This window comes from Anopheles darlingi, chromosome 3, assembly GCF_943734745.1.
Source record: "Anopheles darlingi chromosome 3, idAnoDarlMG_H_01, whole genome shotgun sequence".
NCBI classification, from domain to species: domain Eukaryota; kingdom Metazoa; phylum Arthropoda; class Insecta; order Diptera; family Culicidae; genus Anopheles; species Anopheles darlingi.
The window spans coordinates 10,361,467-10,386,324 of record NC_064875.1 but is presented as its reverse complement, the minus strand read 5'-3'; the positions used below and the strand labels follow the sequence as shown (position 1 = coordinate 10,386,324).

At 50.1% G+C, this 24,858-nt stretch overlaps 1 protein-coding gene across 1 annotated transcript in view; it reads left to right on the top strand.

Annotated features, from left to right (window-relative positions):
* The first annotated feature begins 685 nt into the window (after positions 1-685).
* LOC125957285 (uncharacterized) overlaps positions 686-24,858 on the top strand; it is a 26,449-nt gene continuing 2,276 nt past the window's right edge. The window contains exons 1-6 of the mRNA XM_049689885.1: positions 686-1,447; positions 9,822-9,970; positions 15,093-15,414; positions 16,287-16,435; positions 22,564-22,732; positions 24,126-24,430. Coding sequence (XP_049545842.1) covers positions 1,109-1,447; positions 9,822-9,970; positions 15,093-15,414; positions 16,287-16,435; positions 22,564-22,732; positions 24,126-24,430 — 1,433 coding nt within the window. The 5' untranslated portion in view covers positions 686-1,108. The remainder of the gene's footprint in view (positions 1,448-9,821; positions 9,971-15,092; positions 15,415-16,286; positions 16,436-22,563; positions 22,733-24,125; positions 24,431-24,858) is intronic.

Below are 24,858 nucleotides of genomic sequence, written 5' to 3'. Positions count from 1 at the left end.
AGAATGCGAGATCGAACCGTCGCCGTCGCCGTGAGCTGAGACATTCGTCTTCGCCGGGCCGGCCAGAACAGAATCAGCCACCGGTGGAGCAGCAACGCGGAGTCAGTCAGTCGTTCAGGTCCAGGTCCAGGTCCAGGTTCGCGTCGCGGTTGTCGGGCGTGTTTTGCTTTGCTGGCTTTCTCTTCGCACGAGGCCGACGGTTCTTCTAATTAACAAATCATTCCACCTCGATCGTGGATGAGTGAATGGTGTGTGGTTTTGGCGGTGCGTAAACCTCGAGAAGTCCCGGTCAGCCGCTGTCACGGCGTCATTGTACCAGCGACGCGAGAATGCATCATTAAGAACCGCTCCATCCAGCGTGTGTGTGTGTGTGTGCATCGATCAGTGAATTGGAATTGGAAATTCTTTCCAAAAATCCCCCCGCCTGGGTCTCTCTTTCGTTCGCTCTCTTTCTCTCTCTCTCTCTGTGCACTCCATCCGAGTGATAACGGTTTCCGCGCGTGACGATCGCACTTTCCGCGTTGAGGGGCACCTTTTTCTTTCAGGGGACCTGTTTGCATCGTCTCTAGTCGTGTGCGTATCTCTGTGTGTATGTTTGGAGTGTTTTCAACCCACCAAAAACGGCCAAATTGCTGCGTTCGCGTGCTGAACACACTTCTTAAAGAGAGAGAGAGATAAAGAAAGAAAGGTCCGCACCGACTTCTTCTTGTAGTGTGCTGCGTGCGTCCCGCACAGCAACCTGTCGGCGTTGGTCGTCAGGTCGCCAAAAATTGACCAAAAAGCTGAGATAAATCAATCCACGCTGGTGAGAGTGCCGGGAGTGCGTACAGGATAACCCCAGTGATAACGGTGAATACCATCCCGCCCAATAACGGTGCCCCAAAAAAAAAAAACTGCTGAGCTGCAACTGGGGCATCAGGCCATCATCGGGCCAAACGAAGCGAAAGGAGCAGCGAGCACGGACGCGTGCACGGACGTGTGAAGCGAAAAGGAACAGAAACCCGTGTGGAAGGAGGGAAGAGAGTCCTCCGGAGACAAAAGTGGTTCGCGCGAGAAGTTTCGTCGGCCGGTTGGGGTGCTCGGGGCGTTCGCGGCGTATGCAAATGAGATGCAAATGCGGTCGACGATAATGCGATTAGTCGTGATTTTAAGCGTTTCGCTACAAATTTATGCGAACACCGTGGCAAAGGTAGGAGCGGCAGCAGCAGCAGCCGCAGCTCTCGTGCCTGATGCCACCGAATTGGTGATGGATGGCCGCAGCAGCAGCAGCAGCATTCAGCGTCCGGTGATCGGACGAACGGCACATCAGCTGCTACTGCCACGATTGCCGGGTGTGCCGTTTGCGCCGGTCACTGGCGCTCCGCCGGCCCGGACGGAGCGCAACGTTTATCGGACGAAGCTGTCGAAGCTCCGGTTGATCCTGTTGGCCGATATGCTGAACGAAATGGTGAGTGTGTCGCGCGATCGACCCCAAACCCGAATGTTGCGTTCACCTGTTTGCGGCCAAAATTGAAGCGTCAAGTTCAGGTCGAAAGAGAGCAGAGAGAGAGAGAGAGAGAACGCGGTTCGCGGTCACACGCGCCGTCAGTGGATCGGTGTCCATTCCAATCAAGTGGCGACAGGGCGGAATTGGAATTGATTTTTAGTTTATGTGTGTGCTCCCCCTCCCCCGGCCATAATCATTATGGTTTCGATCCGTTTAAGTCGTTTCGGGCAGCACCTCAACTCCCGCGGCTCAAAATAGCACCGGAGCTTGGCTGCTGAAGATCGCGATCGGGCACGCGGTCTCGGTGATTGGCTTCGCATGCGGGCTTTTTATAACTTTGTATATCACATTCGCACCACGCGCCTCGATTTTTTTTGAGTGTGTGTGTGTGTGCGCTCGCTTTTTTTTGGGATATCGCCAATTCATTTTTGGAGCCATTTAATTTGGGATTGAACCGATCTATCGCCCGGACGCTAATGATGGAGAGGAAGCGGCGCGCGTGCGCGGTGAGGCAAACATTTATCTAGAATTCTCCGGTTTTTCTAAGCATATGAATGAGGGACCCAATTAAGTCTAAGCTCGGCCTCCACACACACACAAACGGACATTTAATTAATATGTTCCTCATCTTTCGTTTCTTTTTCAACGCCCACTTGGGGACCGTCCCGGCATGATGTGCCCGGGTTGCCCGGGGCAACGACGGTAAATCGGATGCGTCCCGGTGAAAATTAGCATATCGAATAGCTGAAACGAATCTGCTGCTCCCGTCCCCTTTTTGGAGTATCCTCCCAGTGTCCACTTGGCCTGGTTTTTTATCGTTCATCACACACACACACGCACACATCCTTTGATAATTGATTGATTTGATTCGATGCCGGCCTGGATATTGATGAATTTCAGCTGGCAGCAGCCCCAGCAGCTGGTGTTCCCTCGGTGCTCTGGATTCGAACAGAAAAACCAGAAAAAAACGAAAAACCGAAAAACCGAAGCTACCCCCCCCCGGAACACATTCACAATTCACGGGTATTTGGCTCCGGTGGCATCGAATTGATTAGAATTGCTGCTCACGAACGCATCCTATACGCCGCAGCTCTCGAGTCTTTATCCAGTTAGCCGGACACAAATACGCACAACAACGGCGTCCTTCCATTGTGCGTTCGCGTTCGCGTGTTCCAATTCCCTTAGCGTCGGGAAAGAAATTTGAAAATTTATAGAATTTTTAACAACATGCTGCTCCAGCTTTTCGCGGCGTGTTTCGCGGATTCGACGACGAGAACTGGCACACAATCCACACACACACACACAAACACGCCCCACATGTGGGACCACCGCTGGTGGATCGTTTTTTTAATTTTGAATTTATTGTTCCACTGGGAGGACAATTCGGTGTTCGATTCATTCGGGGCTGAATTTTGCATTTTATCTTCTCTCCCTGTCTCTCTCTCTCTCTCTCGTTCTCTCTGCTCATGTTTTCCTCTACTCCTATGCCCTCCATTTTTAGGTTTGTATATCTGTATGTAAGCGTGCCTAAAACGCATTCCGCATTGTGATATTTATTGTGGCTGACAATTTACCAACCCATCCGTTGCGTGTATCGAGTGTAGGACTTCAATGGTTGCACCAAAGCCTCGTCGTAATTCGCCCCGATGGTCATCGCATGACGCTGGCAAAGAGCAACATTGTAAAGAAGCTTCAATGGACGCTCGAGTGTCATCACGAATTTGCATACGAGCGATTCCCAACGAACATTCTTGCGTCAATCGCGAAATCGTCATTTTGTCAGTTGTCAATCTCGGGTGCCGGCGCGGACTCGGAACTTGGTAACAAACTTCACAGTAGGGAGGATAATAAAAAAAAACCAACAAACAAAAACATGCCACCGTTTAATTCACCGCCTCCATGCCCCAACGTACACTGTCCGGATCGGAGCAGGCCGTGTGTGTGTGTCTCTGGCTTGAGCTGGAGACTCTCTCGTGTCAAAACACATTCGAGGTGCACGGGGAATGGATTGATTGGGCTCCGAGTATTACGACGGGGTTTGCTACCGGCCGGTCGGCTTCGGTCGAGAACAATTTACGCCACCATTTGACAACAGGTTGACAGGATTGGACCGGTTTTTTTGATGGAATAATTTACCGTCAAGTGGGATGGATTTGAAGGGTGAAGGGTGAAGGGGAAGCAGAAGCGAATGGAGGAGCTCTCCATAGTCGGACAGGACTATGGGGTTTGATTGCTTAATTGAAATATAATGATGTATCAAAGATAAGTCGATACAGGAGCTGGAGGACAGACAGGCCCACGTCATTATGTGGGAACGACTGAGGAGATGCGGGAGCAAAAATGCTAATCCACTCCGAGAAGGGCTGATCACTTAATTTCGTGTTTTACAATGGCTTATTCGAATACGAGTTGATGAACTGCCGATGGCCGAACTTCTGTGACAGCGGCCACCATCATTTGTCTTACCTGGATGTTCTTTAGGTAGGTGATGGGCCAGGAGCGTACTCTGGGATAATCTGGGAGTATCTTGGGTGTACACAGTCCGATTGATTCATCATCTGACGTTTCCGGATTAGCAAAAACCGCACGATGACCATGGACCTTTTGGATGTGGTCTGTGTGGTGTCCGAAACGAGAAGCGAACCGTACGGTGCGGTGCGGTTTCTGCGGTTCTTACCGGTTCCTTACCTCTAAAGCCCCGATTGGACGCGGTTTTTGTCAATCGATCACGAAGAAGGGCCTTGAACCCTTCGGAGTGGCCCGTACCTTGTGTGACGTTGGGCAGAACTAATACCCAACGATTCGAATCCAACACTCGGTCCGGATCGGATCGGATCATCATCATCGTCATCAGAGTGCCCGGAGTGCCGAAGCGCGCTTGATTTTTCTGCAGCATTCTCCATCCCAGTTTCGTAATCGGTTTTGCGTTTTATGACATGAACCTTGGGGGTACCTGCCTGCCCTGGCATGCCAAACGCTGTGCTAGAACATCAGAGAAGCATCAGAGAGGCATCAGAATGTCTGTGTGTGTGTGTGTGTGACTGTGGTGGTGCAAGAAGATCGCACACTGGAAACGGTGCGCTGCGCAAGTTGTCATTGACCCTGAACCGATCGAGAACGAGATGAGATCGGGCATCGAGGGTACTAGCCAGTTATGGCCACCTTCGGTACGTGCCCGAGACTTACCGGACCTTACCGGGACTGCCCTGTGGATCCCAAAAACGGATGACACTCCGACTGGCTCTGATGCAATCGCTGCTCATGCGCTTCAACCTGTAGTACGGTCAACCATCAACAGCGCCATCTTGCCCCATCGCTTACGGTAAAAGAAAAAAAAAACCGTGAAGCTAGTCTCGGCCACTAAGTGAAGTCGGTGGTCGGCCGCAGTCGTCGGCTTATCGCTCTTCTTCATTAATCATCGAAATACGGGAGGATGAAGGAGAGCAGAAGACCAGTCCTTCTCTGTGGTCCAGCGAGACCAGACCAGTTGCTGGCGAGTTGCTGCACGGTTGGACACGACACACGATGGGGAGGCCAGCGCCCCTCGCCATCCGATCACTCATAAGAGGCGTTAATTACGCTTTGCGGTTGGAGGGAAAACCATGTGCGTGCGTGTGTGACGAACACACGAGGTCTACCAGATATGTGCGAAAAGCGAAGCGAATTCTGGTCTGCTCTCCAGCATCCAATGCCATCTTCCGTACGTGCCAGTTGTGCTCCGTTCGTCATGTCCTTGACCTGATGGTTTTAGCGATAGCAAGAATGGCCGTTGCAAACCTTCGCTTTGGAGTAGTCGAAGGCTCTTCCAGCGGCGGCCACAACCTGGCTAGAACTCCGGTGTTCGTATGTGTGTATGTCTCCCGTTTGGTCAGGTCAGTGCGAGCGGCTAGCGAGCGATGGTTTTAATTTTTAAAAAGCCACAACCCTAGCCGATGGCCCCTAGAGCCCCGTGGTGGAAACGTGGTGGAACCGGCAAACAGGTTGTGCGCCAGCCCCAGCGGCCACCGAGGCCACCACATTCCTGTGGTCGATGATTAAGTGCGGGGTTTCGGCAAAGGTCCCCACGGGGTTTTCTCCTTCTTTTTCTTCTGGTTTGGTTTTTCGGAGTCCCGTGCTGGTGGCCGTGAATGCAAAAAAAGGCACAAAAGAATGATTTCTTTTTGCATTCCTGCTTCCACGCGAATCACGAACCACACACACACACGGCAGGACCAGCGCGTTCCGGCCGCGGAAGCATCGGGACAGGAGAAAAATGAAGAAACAATCGGCGATAAGGGAAAGGCTCTGTCGATTAATAAATGGACATTTCAATAAATTAACGATCGCTCCGTCGCCGAAAACGGCCACGCCACCTCCATCCGCAACGCAACCCGAAACCCGAAGTTATAAACGGTTGTAATTTAAGGTTATGTGCCGTTAACGGAACAATATGGCGCGTAAAGCAAATAGGCAGCTAAAAGCATTTAAGGCCGCAGGTGGTGGCGGCGGCCAAAGTCTCTGCCTTAAAGTCGCACAACATAAAGGGTACAATGACCTTACTGGACGACTTGGAGGCTGTTGGAATTGGAGTCTCCAAAACGCATCAAACTCGTCGCTGGTGCTGCTGCTGCTCCTGCTGCTCATGGCCTCTCCGCTTCATCCGTGCAATATGGCTCAAAGCTTTATTTACTGCCATTTTGTTTTTCATAAATCAACGAAATGGGAAGCTGGCAGGCCTTTTAGGCTTGGCTTGGTATGTGTGTCGAGTGGGAAGAGGACGAGAGGTACCGACCACCTCTAGGCGATCGTCCTGGATAACAATCATACAGTGCGGTAAAAGCAGCAGTAGCTGCAAGTCCAGGGCTGCTGCTGCTGATAGCCTGTGGCCCGGTTCGGACATTGGCTCCACAATGGCTGCTCCATTCAGCTTTCAGCTCGACGTGCGCCGAGGGTTTCTTGGACTGCTTCCAGCCTTCTCGGTGCTGGAATGGCCATTACGCGTGTTGCGGCCTCCTAGGCCTCCGAGTTGAGGTCCGAGCGGCGTGCCAGACTTGTGCCAGACAGTCGGGAGGCAACCTTTCTGGTTGGAGGCCTTTTGTTTGGAACCGGTCAATACACCAGAGTCCAGACTGCGGGGATTCTACTACTGTTCCGAGAATTCCCGAGGACCGGGAGGACGCTCCCGTGTTTGTTGTCCGTCCGTCCGTCCGTCCGTCCGTACGGTTCTGCATCGCCCGGAGGTATGTCGTTGACCGGTTTTTGTTTAACTTACCGGTGGACCATGGTTGCGCAATGGTCGCTGCTGTGATGTTGCGAGTTCGGTCGTCAACAACTGTCACAACGCGGTGTGCTCGCCGCTGTCCTCCGTCCGTCAAGGGGGATGTTCGCAAATCCAGGAATCATCAGGAGTCACGGTCAGGAATAGCGGCAGAAGCAGCAAAGGGACCTCTTTTCGGTTTGCTTTCGTTACGTCCACTTTCTGTTGTTTGGAAAAAAAAGCTGGGACTTCTGAATGATTAATCGGTATAAAGGGAAATGGAAACGGAGCATTGAATCGTTTTACGACCATTTTGTCAACGGGAAATGCAACAATTAGCCTTGGTGAGGGATCCGAGAGGACAGTTCGCTTCAAATTAAGCGACATTCGTGATGGACATCACGGTTCTCGTTTGGATATCATTATTGGATTTCATTTTGTTAACGTAATTTACACAACGCTGTCACTACAAGTCACACTGCCGAATGTAAGGACTTTTTGCACTTTTTAATATATTTAATCTCAGCAACACTGTTAATTGATCACATGGAGAGCTTATTTTTGTATGTTAATGGTTTCATGTTATGTTGATAATAAGAATCCAACGTACTGTTTTCAATTGATGGAACCATTGCTCATTTATAACGCCGCTTGTTGTACATTTCAATCGCCTGTACCAGCAATAAACGCTCCTGTAATCCTCTATTTAGTAGCAATTTATCTGCCCACCTTTTTGCTTCGTTGCTGTAATTCCCCAATCCCTAGTGAAATCGATGTGAAATCCTTTGCATGCCCGTGCACTTTTGTAAAGGATAAAAAGCGCTCACAAACAATGCACACCCCAAAAAAAGCCCGGATTTCACATACCCATGCTACGGCCGCAACAAGAGGACGCAGGACAATGTAAATGCGCTTGGCTGTAGCGCAGCACGTCACAGCACGGGCCAGCATGGTAACCAGCAGAGAGAGGCTCTGTTTCTGACAAGCGTAGGATATAGCTTAATTCTATTATGAGCGCACTTTCCATTTTTAATTCAAGCAGCACGCACAGTACGGTCACAGAGACCAACCACGCTGCCGTCCATACCCCGCTAGTGCCAGTCCTTTTCGCGTCGCTTTCCCCGGTTTCGAGCGTGGTTGGATTTTCCCGAAATCGCGGGATCCGGCGAGCGATTGTTTGAAAATCGCGCTCGCGACTCCTGGCGCTCATGGCGCTCGTCTGCAATTGATGCGGATCCGGAGCCGTGGCAGGTGAAGCACGCAGGTTGGTTGGCAGGCTGGCGTGCCTGGTGGCCGATGCCACGGTGAAATGTAAATTATTTATTCATGAGTTTGTTTTAGCGAGCGGTACAATAATGAATCTGACGTTTGGTCGCTGATTTTGCCTTCACTCGCATGGGCTGGTGGGGAGGTTCGATGAATAAACCTCGAAAAGTGTGTGTGTGTGTCTGGACAAGGCCACATTGTCCATGGAACAACCTCCTGCTCGATCTCGCCAGCCCCCCGCTAGTGCTTTGTGCCTGAAGTGCACCTTGTCAGTGGACCTCCGGTGGTTCAGCGTTCGCTCCGTTGTTGATGATGACGTGTGGTTGTGACTCCCTGTGCGCCATCACAGAGCACGTCTATGAAAATGGGAAATTTGTTTACAAACCTTTTTGGTGAACAAAAACTTGAACAACAACAACAACAAATCCTGTTTCCTGCCACAGAAAGGCTAATTAGAGGTAAGCCATCATCGTCCGTCCGTAGATTGTGTGCTGATCGGTATTGACGTGGTGCACCTGCGAACCTCCGGCCAGCGGAGTTCTGGAATTTAATCTCCGTCCGTTTAATAACTGATAATCAAGCGATTGGTGGTCAAGGCAATGTGAAGAGCGAACGAAGGAAAAAGCCAAGGCTCGCCTCATGGCGGTGCACCTTCGAAGGCACTGGTAATTGGCACTACTTACCGGCCAGCTAGCCAGCCAGCCAGCCAGCCCTGCACAGTGTGTCTTCTACGAGCCCACGTTCTTGAACCCGGGGGCCACATTAGTTGTAATATTTTACGATTAATCCTCGGCCAGCAGTTCTCCACCTCGTTCGGATAAATTTGTCATCCAACTGCTGCGATGGGCTCGCTGCATCCTGGGAGGTGAACCATCCGGATTATGGGGCCCATAAATGAGGCTCGCCGGAGAGCCGAGAGTTAATCAACCTTGCACACCGAGCGGCGCACCGAAAATAGATTCGTGATCAGCGTGGTTATTAATGTACCTCCTCCAGCTCGTTAGGCACCCGGGAATGTGCCGGCTGCCACAAAGGGGCGGGGGGAGGGTACGAAATAGGTTTCATTATTTTTATAAAAGTCCGATGCGCCGCCATTGCTGGACGTTGGAGTACGTGAGATCCGCTCTTCCTGCCGGTTTCACCGACTCCTGGACAATGGATGATGCTCGCGCATGATGATGATGATGATCATTACTCTTGTCCACTTGGACTGGACTTCATCGGTGGTGCATCAGATCGTACGCTGTTCGTTTGTGTGTGTGTGTGCCTGGACCGGATGCACCGTCTGTTCGTCCATCGTCTGTCAGCGGCGGTGTACGTGGCGGAACAGCGCAATCGATGTGTCCTTCAATTAACGTCCTCGTCCTCCTCCGGTCTGTCTTTGTGCTGCTGCTGGATACACGAAAGGGTTTTTGCTCTTTCTTTCCATTGTGTGCCGCTGTACAACTGTTTCTCACAACCACAACAGCACGTGCTGAAATGTTGTGTTGTGTGAGGTGACATTTTAATGAAGCACTAAATGGGGAGTCCGCGTCGATCCGCGTTTCTGCGGTGCAGGCGATGCATCCAATAATGGCCTTTTGTTTGGCCTCTCGACGATAAATCGTCGAAATGAATCGAAATGAAGCGCAATGCTGAAGATGTTAACAGTTGTTACAGTTTTAATGAGTTTTTTACGAAATTTTCATCTCATTTTTCTCTCTGCTCTTTTCATGTATGACCGATCGACCGACCGTGCGGATGCGCACCTGTGGCCTGGGAATGCACTAATGAACATCACACCCTTAATCATCATTCTCATCATCCTTCGGGCTGGTTTGGGTTACGATGCAGCCACCGCCACAGCTGGAATTAATTACTTGCCTCGCGAACTCATCGACGCTCAATGTGACGACCAAACACTGCGACTGTGAGACGTACTCATGCAAGGATGTGTTGGCCAGCTCTAGCCCACCACCGCTCAACCAGATCCAGTCGAAAAGGTAAGGGGTAAGAGTGCACATCACATCAACAGTAACACTAAAGAGTGACAGAGTCAGGGTGGACTCCATGTTCCCGAATCCTTCTGCTTCTCGGTTGTTGGTCGGAAAGATGGACCATGAGCTAAAGATGCTATAGCCGGTCGTCTAGAAGTGGCCCCTCGGCCACTGGATCCATTAGGTTGGCTCGTATGTAGATGCAGCCAAAGCTCGAGTGCCTCAGTATAAGCCATTAACTATAACCATATTAAATCTCCATTGACTCCGGGGTTATTGAAGTGGCAGGCCACACTATCTGCTTTTAAGATCCTAGGGTATGCCATACAGGATAGTTCTTCAACGATAAATGTAAAATCTGAGGCCCAGCTTGAGGGAATTATTTAGGGAGCAAAGTTTGATGTTCCCTTCATCTTCTTCACTCAAGCGTGTATTATGCCTAATCCTGTATGATTAAGAATGAAATTTTAATTGCAAGTAATAACCTTACGAGACGCAGGGAATATAAAATGCAAAATGCATTCCAAAACTCTCTCCGCTCCGATGTGAGGACATCAAATGCCATTTTCTTGGGGACCGGTCAGCAAGAACCGGGCCCATAAATCGATCTGGCGTTGCTGGCGAACGTTTCATCACTCGCTTGCCTGCGAGCCGAGCGTATCAGCGCGAGCATCGCACTGCACTGTCTAATGCTAAATTATTGGGCTGTTAATGTATGGATGTCGGGAGCCCTTTCGGTACCGTATTCCGTGGCTTCGTCGGCAAATAAGCTCCGAATTAATGGCATCCGTAATTCGCTCCGGCTCCAGGTTCCTTCTGTTCGAGCGAGCACACCCTTAAGAAACTTAGTCAAACGGAAAACCACGGTGTCGTCCACGCGCACGCAGAAGACATTCCGTGCCATCCGACATCCTGATTGCGTCATCGGTGGCGTGCATTGCGTGCCATGCGTGCATTCCGGTTTCCAGGGTCTGGGGGCCACTCCAGGCCGCCCGGCCGGCCGGACTGGTTGCAGTTTGAGCTGATTTGATTGTGAAATTAATAAATTGATTGCTTAGCCGTTCGCTCCCGCCTGGCCGCGGGGTTCGCGTGTTGATTTACAAGTCCATAAATTTATGCACTTCGCTCAGGCGTGTCTCAGGCATCCTCGCGCATTCGTGCACGTCGGTGCACGTTTACATGGCCGGTGGAGTGGGGCGGTGGAGTTGGGCGTAGTGGTGGTAGCCGTTCCGATAACACGTCCTAACGCCTTCTGCACTGTTTGCTCTGGCAGGGAATTAATGGGTGTTTGATTATTATTATTTCTTATCCATTAGTCCGTGGTGCGAGTGTATATTTAGCTTCTGCTACTGCTGCTGCTGCTCGTCGGCAACTTGGACGCAGCAGACAAATCTTGCTCGGTAGCGAAGGAGCGATTAGTGCTCCGGTGCTGCTAATCGTCTAGAGTCTGTTGATAAGCTGGGAAGGGGGAAATTGTATTTGTATTTATATCGAATTTATGCCCCAGGTGGTGATCCTTAAAAGGGAAGAAATCTCAATTCGGATTTGGAATTCCACGCCGCAATTAAGGGTTTTCTTTTAGTTTTTGAGAATCTTTTCTGAAAATAAAATTCGAAGCATTTGACAGAATTGTTTTGCATAAAATGGTATTCTGTTTTAGAACTGTCAAAAGAACGCATCTAGTAGGTCGTGGTTCTTTCTTTTTCCCAAACACAGCTGTCAGCCTCCGAGCTGCATCGAGATACTCCTGTTGCCGGTTATGAATTTTGAATTTAAACATCCCTCTTGACCTGGTAGCTACTCCAAGGACATCACACAGCGCCACAAGTACACTGGTACTCGCCTGCTGAAGTATACTCTCCATACTCCATGGTGTTGGTACATATTTACACACACACACTCGACTCTCGGACACTCGACCCTTCCACGGCTTGTCCCGCTGGTGCTCATCCACCGCGATGCATGAAGATTGGCGTCGTGTCATAAATTATCATCAAAAAAGCATAACTCACAGGATGATATGCATCATGCTGCGTGTTCCGCGTGTACATGCGTCTGTGTATGCGTGGCCCAGGATTTAGCTGGCAATTTTGCACGCTCGATAAGCACCGCAGCATCATCACGGCGTCGAGTGTGAGGTGCGTCGGACGCGTACACCGTTTGATGCACTCTGCACGTCAACGTCGACCATGACCATGCAGAGGAACGTAATCACAGTAGGGCTGCACTTCCGGGTATGAGGCGTGGCCAAGGCAACAAGGAAAAAAAATGGAAACAGGTGGTGGGCAAATGCCTATCACACTACACCCATCGTGGATTAGCTGGCAAACGTTAGGCTTGAAAGGATGACGGTCCGGATCCGGTCCGGCGACGGGCAGACGGTCGACCTGTCGGTTCCGGAACAAGGCTCGATGATGGAACGAGCCGGACAGATTGGTGAGCCACTTATGTGCCTAATGCACTCACTTTAATTCACAATCACCGGCGGTTCACGTGCAGACCATGTTGCAGGTCCATCCATCCGGTCCGAGTTTTGAGGGGATAGGGACAGGTAGTGGCCGTGTGGCCACGGTTCCGTGGTTTGTTCTCCGTGGTACAAGGTGCTTTTCGTGTAATTATTGATCTACACATGAGTGCGTTGTGTCATACTCGTCGCTCGGATCGAAGGGTTTAATATTTAATCGTAACAACACTTGAAGGGTTCTAGGAAGGGTTGACTTCATCATCGCACTCCAATGGCACCTTATTAGTATAAACATAGAATGGGATTATAGTTGCACAGAAGTCGGTAGTCCTTACAAAACTATGTATTTAAACAAGAAGAAATGGTTGTCTTTTCTTCTTCACTTACTGTACTCCTCCTAACGGATGATCCTTGAAAAGATCCTTCCTAATGGAACGGTCCACGTGCGCGCGATATGCAGAAATCAATCATTCCGTGAACGGGTCTGCGTCCTTCAAAGCCAATCCCATTTCTCCATCACCATTAGCGTGCAAGGGGAGCGAGCGGCCGTGTGTGGTATGTGACCTGCCCCCCATCGTTGAGTAGCCTTTGATTCCGATGAAAGGGATCTGTCCGGAGCAAGTCGATAAGCGATGGATTGATGGAAAACGTCATCGGGTCATCTCGGCTCTCTGTCTCTCTTTCAGTTACCCTCAATCCTTTCAACCATTCCTGCCATCAGACTGATTCGATCATCTGCATCTTCCGTTCCGTTCCGTGTATGCCCACGGTATACCAACGGCACTGGGCCAGTGCCGTCGTTTCATTCGATTGACGATTGAGTGGAATATGACCGACTGGACTGGACGGACTGATGGTTGCCATATGCTGCTGCTGCTGCTGCTGCTGCTCCGTACCGCTAACGCTCGCCAGATTGCTGTTCAAATATCAATTTAATTAATTCATAAATAATAAATCAATCCGCCCCATTCAGTCGATGCGTCGCATACACGTGGACCTCTCGATGCGCACACACACACACACGTGCAGACGGGATCGATGTCACGAAGGGGTAGCAGCTGAATTTGAAAGTGATTTGCACTTACAAGCGCCAAAATGGAATATATCTCTCCGGCTCTCGGTTGAAATATAATTGGGCAATTTCATGGGCCCACGGGTGTGACCTATGCTGTTCGCTTCTGCATCTGATTTAGTGACAGAACAGGGGATCCATCGATGCACTCGCGTGCAGCACGTTCGAGCGTGCGTTCGTACGTTCGTTCGTTGGCTCGGTGTCGTTGCATATTCAATAGAATTCATTTTGCTCGTGCGAGGGGGTGAATAGAGTGTGGATGTTATGATGATTGGACGGGTATATGCAGCAGCATAACTTATGGACAGGGCTATCGACACTTTGCACCGACATTGCTCAAATTCAGGACGTTCCGGAATGTGTTCGTGCAAGTGTCAGGTATTAATTATGGTGCTCATTATCTGTTTATGGAGATAATTGCAATCATTTCGTGCGTTTGTCATATATTTTTCACTTGGAAAATGCGGTTCGACTTAGAAGGTAACAGTTAAACGCATTTCTCGAAACAATTTCATTTGATACAAAAAGCCTTAACAATCTCATTACACTGCGAATCCATTGTCCTTCCATTACGGTTAATTGTTGTGTAATCTGTGTATCGGTCATGCTAGGCAAGATGCAGGCAAATTACAATGGTCCCAGTGCTGGTCCTATAGTGACTGAGAGTTAACGAAGGCGAGATAAATTTTAAATTAAATTGAATGTCCTTCCTGCCCTGTTTGACGAGAAGATCCAACAGCTGCTGCTTCTGCACCTCCCTCTCGCACTCTCCATCGTAAGTGATCGTGATAATGTAGAACATGTGTGCTACGTACGCACAATCAAGGCACGGCGTCGGCGACGCCACGTCCAAGTCCAAGTATCGGGGAAGAGAAACAGCGTGTGAGTGAGAGTGTAGAAGAGGTGAATCCACCGAAGGGAACCGTACAAGGCCAGACCATCGGGGCACGACAATTGCTAATTGAGCTTGTTCGCACATTCCAGCACCATCGTAAATGGTGCTCCCGGTGCTCAAGCTCGAGGCTATTCTCCTACTTCGAGCGGAGTGCAGAAGAAGCCACAAGGAAAACGTAAGTCAAGTGTCAATATGCGTCACGACGCACACACACACACATGCACGGATCGGATACGGGTGACTGCCGGAGTGGTGCACTGGAGATAATTAAATAGAAGTACCGCGGGCTTCCCACAACACAGCATTAATCGGTTCCCCGGGTTTTATGTTGTCGCATCCTGTCAGACAGTGTCAGCCCGGATCGTCGGATACGGGAGATAGCGCCGCCGCCATCATCATCATCGTCGTCGTCATCGCCTTGTCGTCCTGGGACTGAGGGAAGGACTAAGGGGGCCATTGTGTGAATGTTGTTTGAGATAATGCTTGCAATTAACCATTTATGGGCGTTTAATGATGATGGAAGTGCTTCTCGCAGTGGCCTGTAGCCCCACCCCTCGAAGGCCCGGGCGCTTTAATGCTTTACCAGGATGTGCACGATGCGTACACGACGTTGTGGTCCGCCTGTCGTTCGTCATATGATTTGGAGTTTTGATTTCTCTCGCTCTCTCTCTCTCTCTCTTGCTCTCTTTTTGTATAGAAAAATCCATACCTCGTGCAGGGATCACTGCTGCCGGAAGAAGAAGTTTAACCGCTCGATTGATCCGGCAACGCTCGAGAACGTGGCAGCGTCCCACCGACCTGCTACTGGATCAACCGTCAAGCGCCTGTCATCAGGGGTTGCCGGTCCGGTATCATCATCATCTTTACGAGCCGATGCTACTGCTGCTGCTGCTACTGCTGGTGTTGTGATATCGGGGCGACGGACAGAAACAAGTGAAGGCAGTGGTCTACCTTCAACTCTGCCTCGTGATGACCGATCACCGGCTGCTGCTTCCGAATGTACCAGTGGAGGTTTGGATGTAAGTATCCGTATATGTGTCGATGGTCAGGGACCCTTCGAGTAGCACATTTTGAACTGGGATTGATGTTGGTTGTCATAATGTCGTGGCTTTTATACTAGTTGAATTTGATTATTGTAAATGAAAAATATGATGTTTTCGATTTTTCGAGTTTAAAGTAACCTATACAAATCGTATTAACTTCTTGAGTAGAATTCTTTTCTGAAGTAGATACATTTTCATTGATTTTTGTTTAGTGAAGGATGCTTTCCTTGTTCACTTTTTCAATCCTGCATCTTTTTCCTATAATGTTTACAAACAAAAACGGTCGTTTGCAGTGCATTTCCAAATTTTCAAAACGGCAATCCATGCTTGTGGCCAGCACTCGCCGAATGCTCGCACATTCGCCGTGGCAAATGATGATATCCCTTCCAGCAACTGGAGAGCTCTTTTGGAGCCATTTCGAGATCATCCTCGCGCAATCCAAGCAGACTCCACACAGAGAAAGCCACAGGGCTACCGCACGACGACCAGCGGTCAACCAGAGTGCCCTCCAGGATAGCCATATCTAGAATGAAACGAAACAGCAAAAAAAACGAAATAAAAATGGCTCGGTACTATGCTGACTCTCACCGCGTTACACCGCGGCCGGTGCCCACTCTGTCCATGGAATGCTAATTTATATCCCCTCCCCTGAGGCACTTGCTGGCTGATCTGCCGAGCTGGCGAGTTACCGAGCTGGCCTATACCTTCAAAAGGATGGCACAAAAAGGACAATCCAGCGTCCAGTGCGCACCGTCCGAAGCAGCAGCAGCAGCAGCAGCAGCAAAAAGCACGGAATGGTATTTGAACTCATATTGTCCCGCTTTGGGTCCCTCCGCTTTTACTTGCAGCAAATTTCCATTTCCAACGGCGAGCAGCGACGGACGACGGTAATGCCCTGGCTGTACCGGGTCGGTTTAATTGAAACGAAGCATCCCGTCTGCGTTGGCGCTTTAATCCATCCGAGTTTAATATTAACAACTGCAGTCTGCGTTATAAAGTAAGTACCATTTTATGAGGAAACCTGCTGCTACTGCTGCCGCTGCGGCTACTATCATCCCTTGTGTGTGTGTGTGTGTGTGTGTGTGTGTGTGTGTGTGTGTGTGTGTGTGTGTGTGTGTAAGTGCAAGAGCAGCACGTCTACGGTATGGTTCGGTGACAAGCGGACCACCAGAACTGCTCGTACGAGCGGCGAGCGAGTAGTAAATGGATGTTAGTATTGCTGTATGATTGCCTCGTTACTAGCAGTAGGATGGGTTCTCGACCGTGCTACCATTCGGAAGGATTCCGCTGCGTTCTGCACCAGCACGCACACAGACACCAGCCAGTCGGGGTTGGTCAAGGCAATGGCAATGCGGCTGGAATGTGGGCCACTTTTTCCTTTCCGAATACCGTGAGGGAGCACGCAGTAGTGCGCGCGGGGTGCACTAGTGGTAGTTGCTGCTGCTGCTGCTGCTACTGCTGCTGGCGAGTTATGCTGCAGGAAAATTAAACTGTTATTACAACGACAGGACGACCTTATCCCTCGGATTGCAGCGATTTAACGGTTGGAGGCAAATTTGCTGGTGGCCTCTTGAAGTTTACATATTCGTTTTGCAAATTGATTTTCATTATGCGCGCTGATTGGATGTTTTACTATTAAAAGTTCCTGTACCTCACATTGACAGCAGCCAAAAGACGCCTCGAATAGCATAGCAGGCGAATAGCATGCACAATACTGTCCCCATCGTTGCTATAGAGATGCGTTACCATAGGTTCGCAATCTCAGGTTACCTGGTAAAAGGATGTGGTGTGGCCATTGTGCAGCCCAACCGACAATTCAATATGCAGACAAATGAAACAATCTTCACCAAGCCCTTTTTTGCCTCCAGCCCGGTGTGCCTTTGCCTTCGGTATCCTCGGGGGCCAAGGCATTAATTTGAATTTTAAATAAATGACACTTGCGACACCGTGACCCCGGTTATAACCGGAGGTTGGTGCCAGGCGAAAGATCATACTCTCCTTACCTTTTGAGGTCGGCGCAGCCTCTGTGGGTCCTGTGTGCCCGGATATGGGAAGAGAATGGTCCTACTCCATCTGGTTCAGCAGTAGCACGACCCTACGATTGCACCATCGTACGGGTCGTCGTCGAGCAAAGTCGGAAAAACGTTCAAACGGCACGACACCAGTACCGGGACCGGGGTAGAGTATTGGGACTTAGCAACGGACACCACACTCCGGCGAGTAGCGAAAAGCCCTTTCCGAGCCAGCAGCAGCAGCAGCAGCAGCGGCAGGACTCTCGCGACTCCCGAAACCACATAATCGTACATAATGAAATGGACACCGGTACAGGTTGACCGCCACCCTGGGCCCACGACGGGGTGTGCAATGGATGCCTGCGAGTGCAGTAATGAAATAACAAAAGCGTCCCGAACCAAACAACGGCAATGGACATTGTAGCAAAATGATGTCAACACACAGAGCGAGAGAGAGAGCGATAGAGATAGAGCGAGGGACCGAGAACGAAAGCTGGAGTTTCCGTTCCGGCGGTTTTCGCAAGATTGTCCTCGGTGTAATGGACGACCGAATGGTCGGTGGTAGCATTGAAAGCGTGATTTGAACCTTACCCGGGGGTTGGAGCACGGTTTGGATTTGTAATGTTTTATGTTCCCGTTGAATGTTTTCCGGGGTCCGGGGTTTTCCGAGCCGAGGGCCAGTGAGTGCGGCAGCTGCAATTGCCGGACACGGAACGGAACAATTAGATGGACATACGTTTGCATCCGCTCGGTACTCGGCCTGTCTGCTACTATCTTTGGCTTCTGGTAAGTCTGGTACCCATCAATTTCGGGGGGATTTTCCATTTCCGTCGTCTCCGGTGCACAAGGACGACGGATGGGAAAGTGTTTCGGAGATTAGACGGATGTTTTGGGTGCTTGGCCGGGTGAATTTTCCTTATTGTGTATCGAGAACGGAAAATCTCATTTCGTATGTCGTGCACGAGTAATTAGATAAAACGCAAAATGCGATAACAACAACTCAGCCGCGGGTTGTTTTGCGTCCTACCAGGAACCGGATCTACGGTCCGATCTGTAAGCAAATAACATGCGAGAAGATGTACCGTCTGTACCATTCAACCGAAGACGGATAAATGGAATTACAAAGCATGTATTCCCCTCGAACGAGATGAACGCATCATGTACTTGGGTTTTTTAATCTAATTTCAATTCCTGGTACAACTGCTGCTGCTGCTGGTACCATCGGATGCAGCCTTGTACCAACGAGGTAGAACAATGCCTCGTCGCGTCGGGCTTTTCCATTCCTAGAAGTTCTTTGCCTTCGAGAGGTCGGTCAAGAGCACCAAGTGCGCGCAGTACTACCAAGATTGCTTTCCTGGATCGACCAAGGCGCACCCCCGTGTGATGGAATGGGTGGGTAGTGGTTGAAACTTTTTTAATTATAGCATGTAATCGAGGAAGTTGAGTTTTCGCGAGTGGAATTCCGCTTTTCGCGCGCCACCGAACGGGTTGTTTGTGTTAAGAGGGGGGTGGGGCGAGCTTTCAGCGAGCTTCTTACGTTCTTACTTCGCGGAGCTACCGTTTGGAAGCCCCCGCAAGAACATGCGGGTCTTTTGCGGAGATCCCTGCCGCCTGAGAGAAGAGAACAAGATGTGAAATGGTGCACTCGAGAGGTGCTGTTTGCTAGCTGATGTTAGAGGTCGCCTGCTGGAAGGTGTTCGTGGGGTGGGATGTAATAAAAGTCACTTGTGGGCTTAGGACCAGGATGCTCCCCGCAGGATGGAGTACTTTAGTTTTATCTTTAGCTTTTTATGGGTCGAGCGAGTTGAATAATATTCATTATTGTTTACACTATTACGTTATGCGACAAGAGTTTGAGTAGCAGCTTGGCCTTTGAGTTTTTGCGACGTTTTTATCAGTTCCAGACTTGAAAATGACTTCAGCTCCTTCAGACTTCAGAAAATGGAAACCCTGAAAATTTGCGAAGCTTTTTTGTTTATTTTGCATACTGAAGCTGAAGATCTTCTTATAACATGAGAATCCCTTGTTAATGCCAACTGAAGACACGCTTCTAATTGATAAATGAGACATAAAACCCGACGCAAAACATCGATAAAACAAGACAAACAGGAGCTCGCTGGCTGGCTGGCTAATACACCGCACCGCACAGGGTATCAATCAAAAGCTCGTCCCGGCGAGACGGAAACACTGTGTGAGAGCGCGCCTCGTTAACCGATGAGCGTCTCATCATGATCGTCGTTCTTCATGCTTTGCTGCTGCTGCTGCTGTTGCTGTTGCCGATATCCACACAACCGGGCCTACTTGCACGCACCAAGCTGCTTAGGACCGAGGTCCCCTTGGTAACCACAATCGCAAATGTTCCGTGTGACAGCGGCACATCAAGCACCTAACCGCAGCAGCAACCGATGTAGCAGCGCAGTGTAGCAACCATCTTTCTGGCGTGCGATAAGCGACCGTGCTAGTGTTGTCGTTCTTCTCGTTCCGTTGGATCCAACGGTGAGACAAATGGGGGAATCCGTTTCCAGCCGAACGGACCACCGGACAGGGGGCACATCTGTCAGCCGTCGTTGTCGTCGTCGTCGTCGTCGTCGTCGTCGTCGGCTATGACCCCCGGGTGCGAGTAATTGGACCCGGAGCGAGTCGTTGGTGAAGCAACCGGGCAAGGTTCCGTTGTCAAGAGAGCAGCAGCAGTAGCAGCTGCTTTGTTACTATTTGTTTCTACTAGTGCGCCCGCAAAGCACGCTTCGGAATGGCAAACGCAATGTTTACTTTCATTCGGTCCGTTCGGTCCCTTGCAGCTCTTCGGCGTCGTCTCGAAAGTCCTCTCGTTCTCGTCGCTGGCGTCGCTAAAAGGAAAATTTATATCCGTCATTTTTCTTCCCTTTCCCCCTTCCTCCCCTTTCCGGTGCCGGTGTCAGTCTGACTTTGCGGCCTCCGTTTTGTTTGTTTTAGCGGGTAGCAGACAGCGCTGCGGTTAGGCCATGTTTCCGCCACGCCGCGTCGCGTCGCATCGCATCGTCATGTTTCCACAGAGACACGCAACGCGAAGTGAGGTTATGGTGTGTGCGCTCACCGATCGCCCGGTCGCCGGTCTCTTTGCCTCTGCCTCCCTCACGGTGCAGATACTGGCGGAGACAAATGAAAGCTGCTTTTACTAATGATTGATTAAAAGTAATATACTTGCTTCCAACGAACGTACGAACGAAGGAAGGAAGGAAGGATCCGGAGCACGGTAAGAACCGGTTCGCGTGGTTCGCTGGCGAGGAAATGAGTTTCTGTTTTGGATTCCCTTTGTCGGTCGGTGGGGGGGTTTTCCGTTCGGGTGGGAATGGAAATCCTTTTTCTGATTAGAAGCACCGGGCCTCGTTCGTTCTTTCGTTCGTCGTTCGGTGTCCTTGCCGCTCGAGTACGCGTTTAGCGCGTCTTTTGTCTTCATTTTAGGCTTCCGAGGGCTTCCACCACTGCTGCTGATCCAGCTTGAGGGGTTTTTTCTGTTCCATTTCCTTCGTTCCGTCCTCTTGGTGCCTCTCGGTCGGTGCCATTCTCACTCATTAGTTCACTTCGGCCAGGCTGGCCCGGCTGTATGCAGAGAGAGAGAGAACGAAAGATGAATAATGATTGTGCAAAGTCCTTATCGCTCATCCTTGTCGATCATTTTTTCTTCGCTGCCTGTGTTAGTGTGTGTGTGTGTGTGTGTGTTCGCGCTGCAGGTTCAGTGGAAGATTGAATCCGTCCGGATTTGTCCCTCAGCCCTCAGACGAGCGTGCGTCTCGAACGGTGCTTTCACCAAGGACTTACAGGGTGGACTTGTCACACAATGTTTGGATTGTGTGGAGGATTCTAATCAGCTCCTTTTTACGGTTTCAAGCTCCGATACTGACGTAGCTCCCCCTCCGAATCTCCCGGGCGCGTAATCGAGAGGAGAAAATTGAAAGTATCGACATCATTATTGGATGGCAGGCAGCCGGAGTTGGATTAGCGTTGATGATTGTAAATCATGCATTCACCGCCGGCGCAGCGAGCTACAGCTTGATTATGGTTGATGAAGAAGAGCTTGTAAAGCGCTTCGAGAGATTTTTCAGAGGGATTCTCGGCGAGAATTGAAATACGGTACCAGCTATTCATCAAATATTTAAGGCATCTAATCTACCATGCTTTAACCTGGCTCTTTTCCATAAATGGCCCATTTCGGGCACATCCTTTCAGTGAAGCCCCATTATTGGAGGCTCCTCAATGCCTTCATCAATGGCAACACTGCTGCTGATGCTACTGCTGCTGCTTGGCCTGGTAATGGTGTGTATCAGGGTTTTCGCAAGTAAATTAATTGCAACATACCGTCGCAGTGGCCCCAAAAACCCATATCGCCACCATATCGCTGCGAGCCTTTTGAAGTGTTAATGAAAGGTATACATTAGCGCAGCAAATGAGTAACGTCCCGCAGCGGTGCCCGGTGCGTTAGAACCACGCCGTTTGGTACGCCCAGGCACGAGATTCGTCTCTGAGTTTGTTTAGGTAACAACGTACGTACCGGTGACCGGGTCCACTGATAGGGAAATTAGGTTGACCAAAGCGTGGCGCCGCTTTCATGTGCCCGGGAAATTTCGAGAACGGTTTTGTTGGTTTTCCATTTTCGATGCAAAAATAATGAATTTCCCAGGGGTTCCCAGGTAAAATGCAGCGAAACTTTGTTATTTGGGAAAGGGGTGCGGGTGGGGCTGGGGGGCGGGGGAGAAGGCCTTTTTCTGTGAGCTGTTGCTAATCAAATGGGATCGATGATTAGTTTCACCAGAGGCGCCAGCTCCATGTTGTGTGAATCATTAAAACGGGGATCGTTGTCTTGCGCAGGGTCTGTTTAATTCATTAACGAATCCGAAACGTCTTCTGCTTTTAATTCCAGGGACGGTACGGTGTATAACGAATGATGTATAATTAAATATGTTCTGTTTTGTAATTTCCGTACCCGGTGACAGGCTCTTTCCATTGTTCCGGTACCTTGTATTTTTCATCTTCACATCTTCATGTCTTGTCTCATAAACGAGCTCCATGCTTCTGCATTTTAATGTCACCACCGCCGGCAGCATATATTCATTGTTTTGTGTGATTAAACTTTCAGCAAGAAACCGGAAGAGCTGGTCGTCTGGAATGACGACCCGCTGCTCAAGGGACAACCGATGACGGCAGGTGTGGCCTCTGGTGGAACGACGCGGCAGCGGATCACTGTGAGCAGTATCATTCTACCGGACCAATTTGCAACCACCTTCGAGCGGCTGGAGAACAATGTTGTAGGTAACACGCGGGTTCTAGGGACGTGGTGTCGAGTGCGTACGACACAATTCACGCAGAAGAAGAAGAAGGATGCATCCTGCCACTTGAGCAAACAATACACACACACACACACACACCCCGAGCCCTGGACGTGACAGATCCTTGGCACCTTGGCTGGAAGAAAGGAGAGGAGAAATGATAAAAAAAAGCCCGGGGAAAAGTGAAGGCATCCTGATGACGACTGGCGACTGTCTCTTCAGTGTGTCTCTGTAAACATTCCGCCAATGCCCGGAGGCACTTCCGGGGTTGATGGTTCACAAAAGCACAGCCCCGTTGTGACAAATGATTGTTCCGTCGCCAGTTGCTGGGTTTGCGGCTGGGAGGCCGCTGCTGGGAGTGCTTTGCGTGCGTGCCTTCGGTCCGGCTCTGTAGGCTCTGGTCTGGTTCGGGCTTTGATCTTGGCGCGCTCGGAATCAAACGACATACTGCGTACCGAAAGGATTCCGTTTTGTGGATTCGTGGGGCAGTGGAATGCCTGGATTCCTGGAATCCTTTCCACCTCGGCACGCTCACTTTATCCCGTTGGATGTTTTCGGGGGGGGGGGGGGGGGGGGAGAAGGGTCGAGGATAAATTGAGAGTGACATGTCTGGACTTACGCCGGTGTCGTGCCTCGAGGATTTCCTCGTTCTTTATTCTGCTCCCAGAAACTGTCACTTCAATTATCCTCCGCACCGAGGATGCATCATGCAATGAACGATACGCAGCCAGGGGACGTGTGCGTCATCGTGTGTGTGTGTGTGTGTGTGTGTGTGTTCGTGGTTCGGTATGCGGTATGCACTGTGCGTTGTTCTGCAAATTGTGACAACTTGTGAACGGAAGTGCAATATCAATAAACACTGCTTCGGCCCCTAGCGGGTGCCGGGATGGGGCTGAAGTATGTTGAGTTGCTTCGTTGCACTGTGGAATGCTGCACACAACGTCACAACGATGCTATACATTGCAACAGTTCTTTCATTTCCGACCCCTTGGCCCCGCCCCCCGGGCCATACGAAATCCGCATCCGGTTGGCGGAAGATGAAATTAATTGGAATACATGCCGGTCGATCCTGTGAAGCCGGCCGGTTATGATGTGAACAATGTGACCGATTTTCCACTTTCCGGCTCGCTTCCGGTCCCTTCTTCTGCTGCCGGAATGAATATTACATTCCAGACGCTCTCTCTGGCTCTCTCCGCTTCTCTGTGAGCCGGTGCATCTTCTTCATTTGTCGAAGGTAGATCGTGTACGTAGCAGGCGGGGACAGCATGACAAGACATCATCTTGCGACGGGATCGGTCTCATTCAAGATCGTCCGAAATGAGTCAACGATGAAGACGATTGTGATCGAATTAAATTATTCACCATTTTTCAGGCTCTGCTGGTGCTGGGGAAACCGACGGAGGCTAACGATGAACGACAACCGTTGGTGCAGGCAACGCAGGGCTTGCTCCGTGCACCGGAAGGAGCTCGAAAGCTGCTGCTGCTGCCGACTCCCGGTGAATCCTGGCGAAGACGTTCTTCTCCGGTCCCGGGGACACTGTGGCGACGGAAACGGACACAACCGGAACCGGTGCCTATTTGCTTATCATCAATTATAGAGCCACGGCCCACGAGCCGATCGTCACCACCGCCCAAGGACCGCTGCTTCATCGTGTCCCCTCGGCGGTACCGGGAAGCGTAAGTATCTCTGGTCTCTAGGTTCTTTAACTTTTTTGACGCTTTTCGTTTGTCTTCTCAGTGGTTGACTTTGGCTTTAACTTGGAGGGAATTTGTGCACCAGCAGCTCATTAGTGTGCGTTCAGCATTTAAATTCAAAATTGGTCGGGGGATATGATGAAGAAATCGCAGTAACCATTTGTTCATATTTGGTTGGATACCATTCATGGCAACGTACGTGATGTAGAACTCTCTCACAGCCTTCTATGCATCTAGATTATTTTATGTTTCATTTAGATCAGATGATTTTTTATCTGGAGTCATCACAATTTCAAATGCTTTTATTAAATATTCGATAAACTAACTAGTAACTTCAATACATCATTGGGTCATTCGACAACGGCATTTCCTATAGATTAAATCAAAACATGATTTGTTATCGAATATCG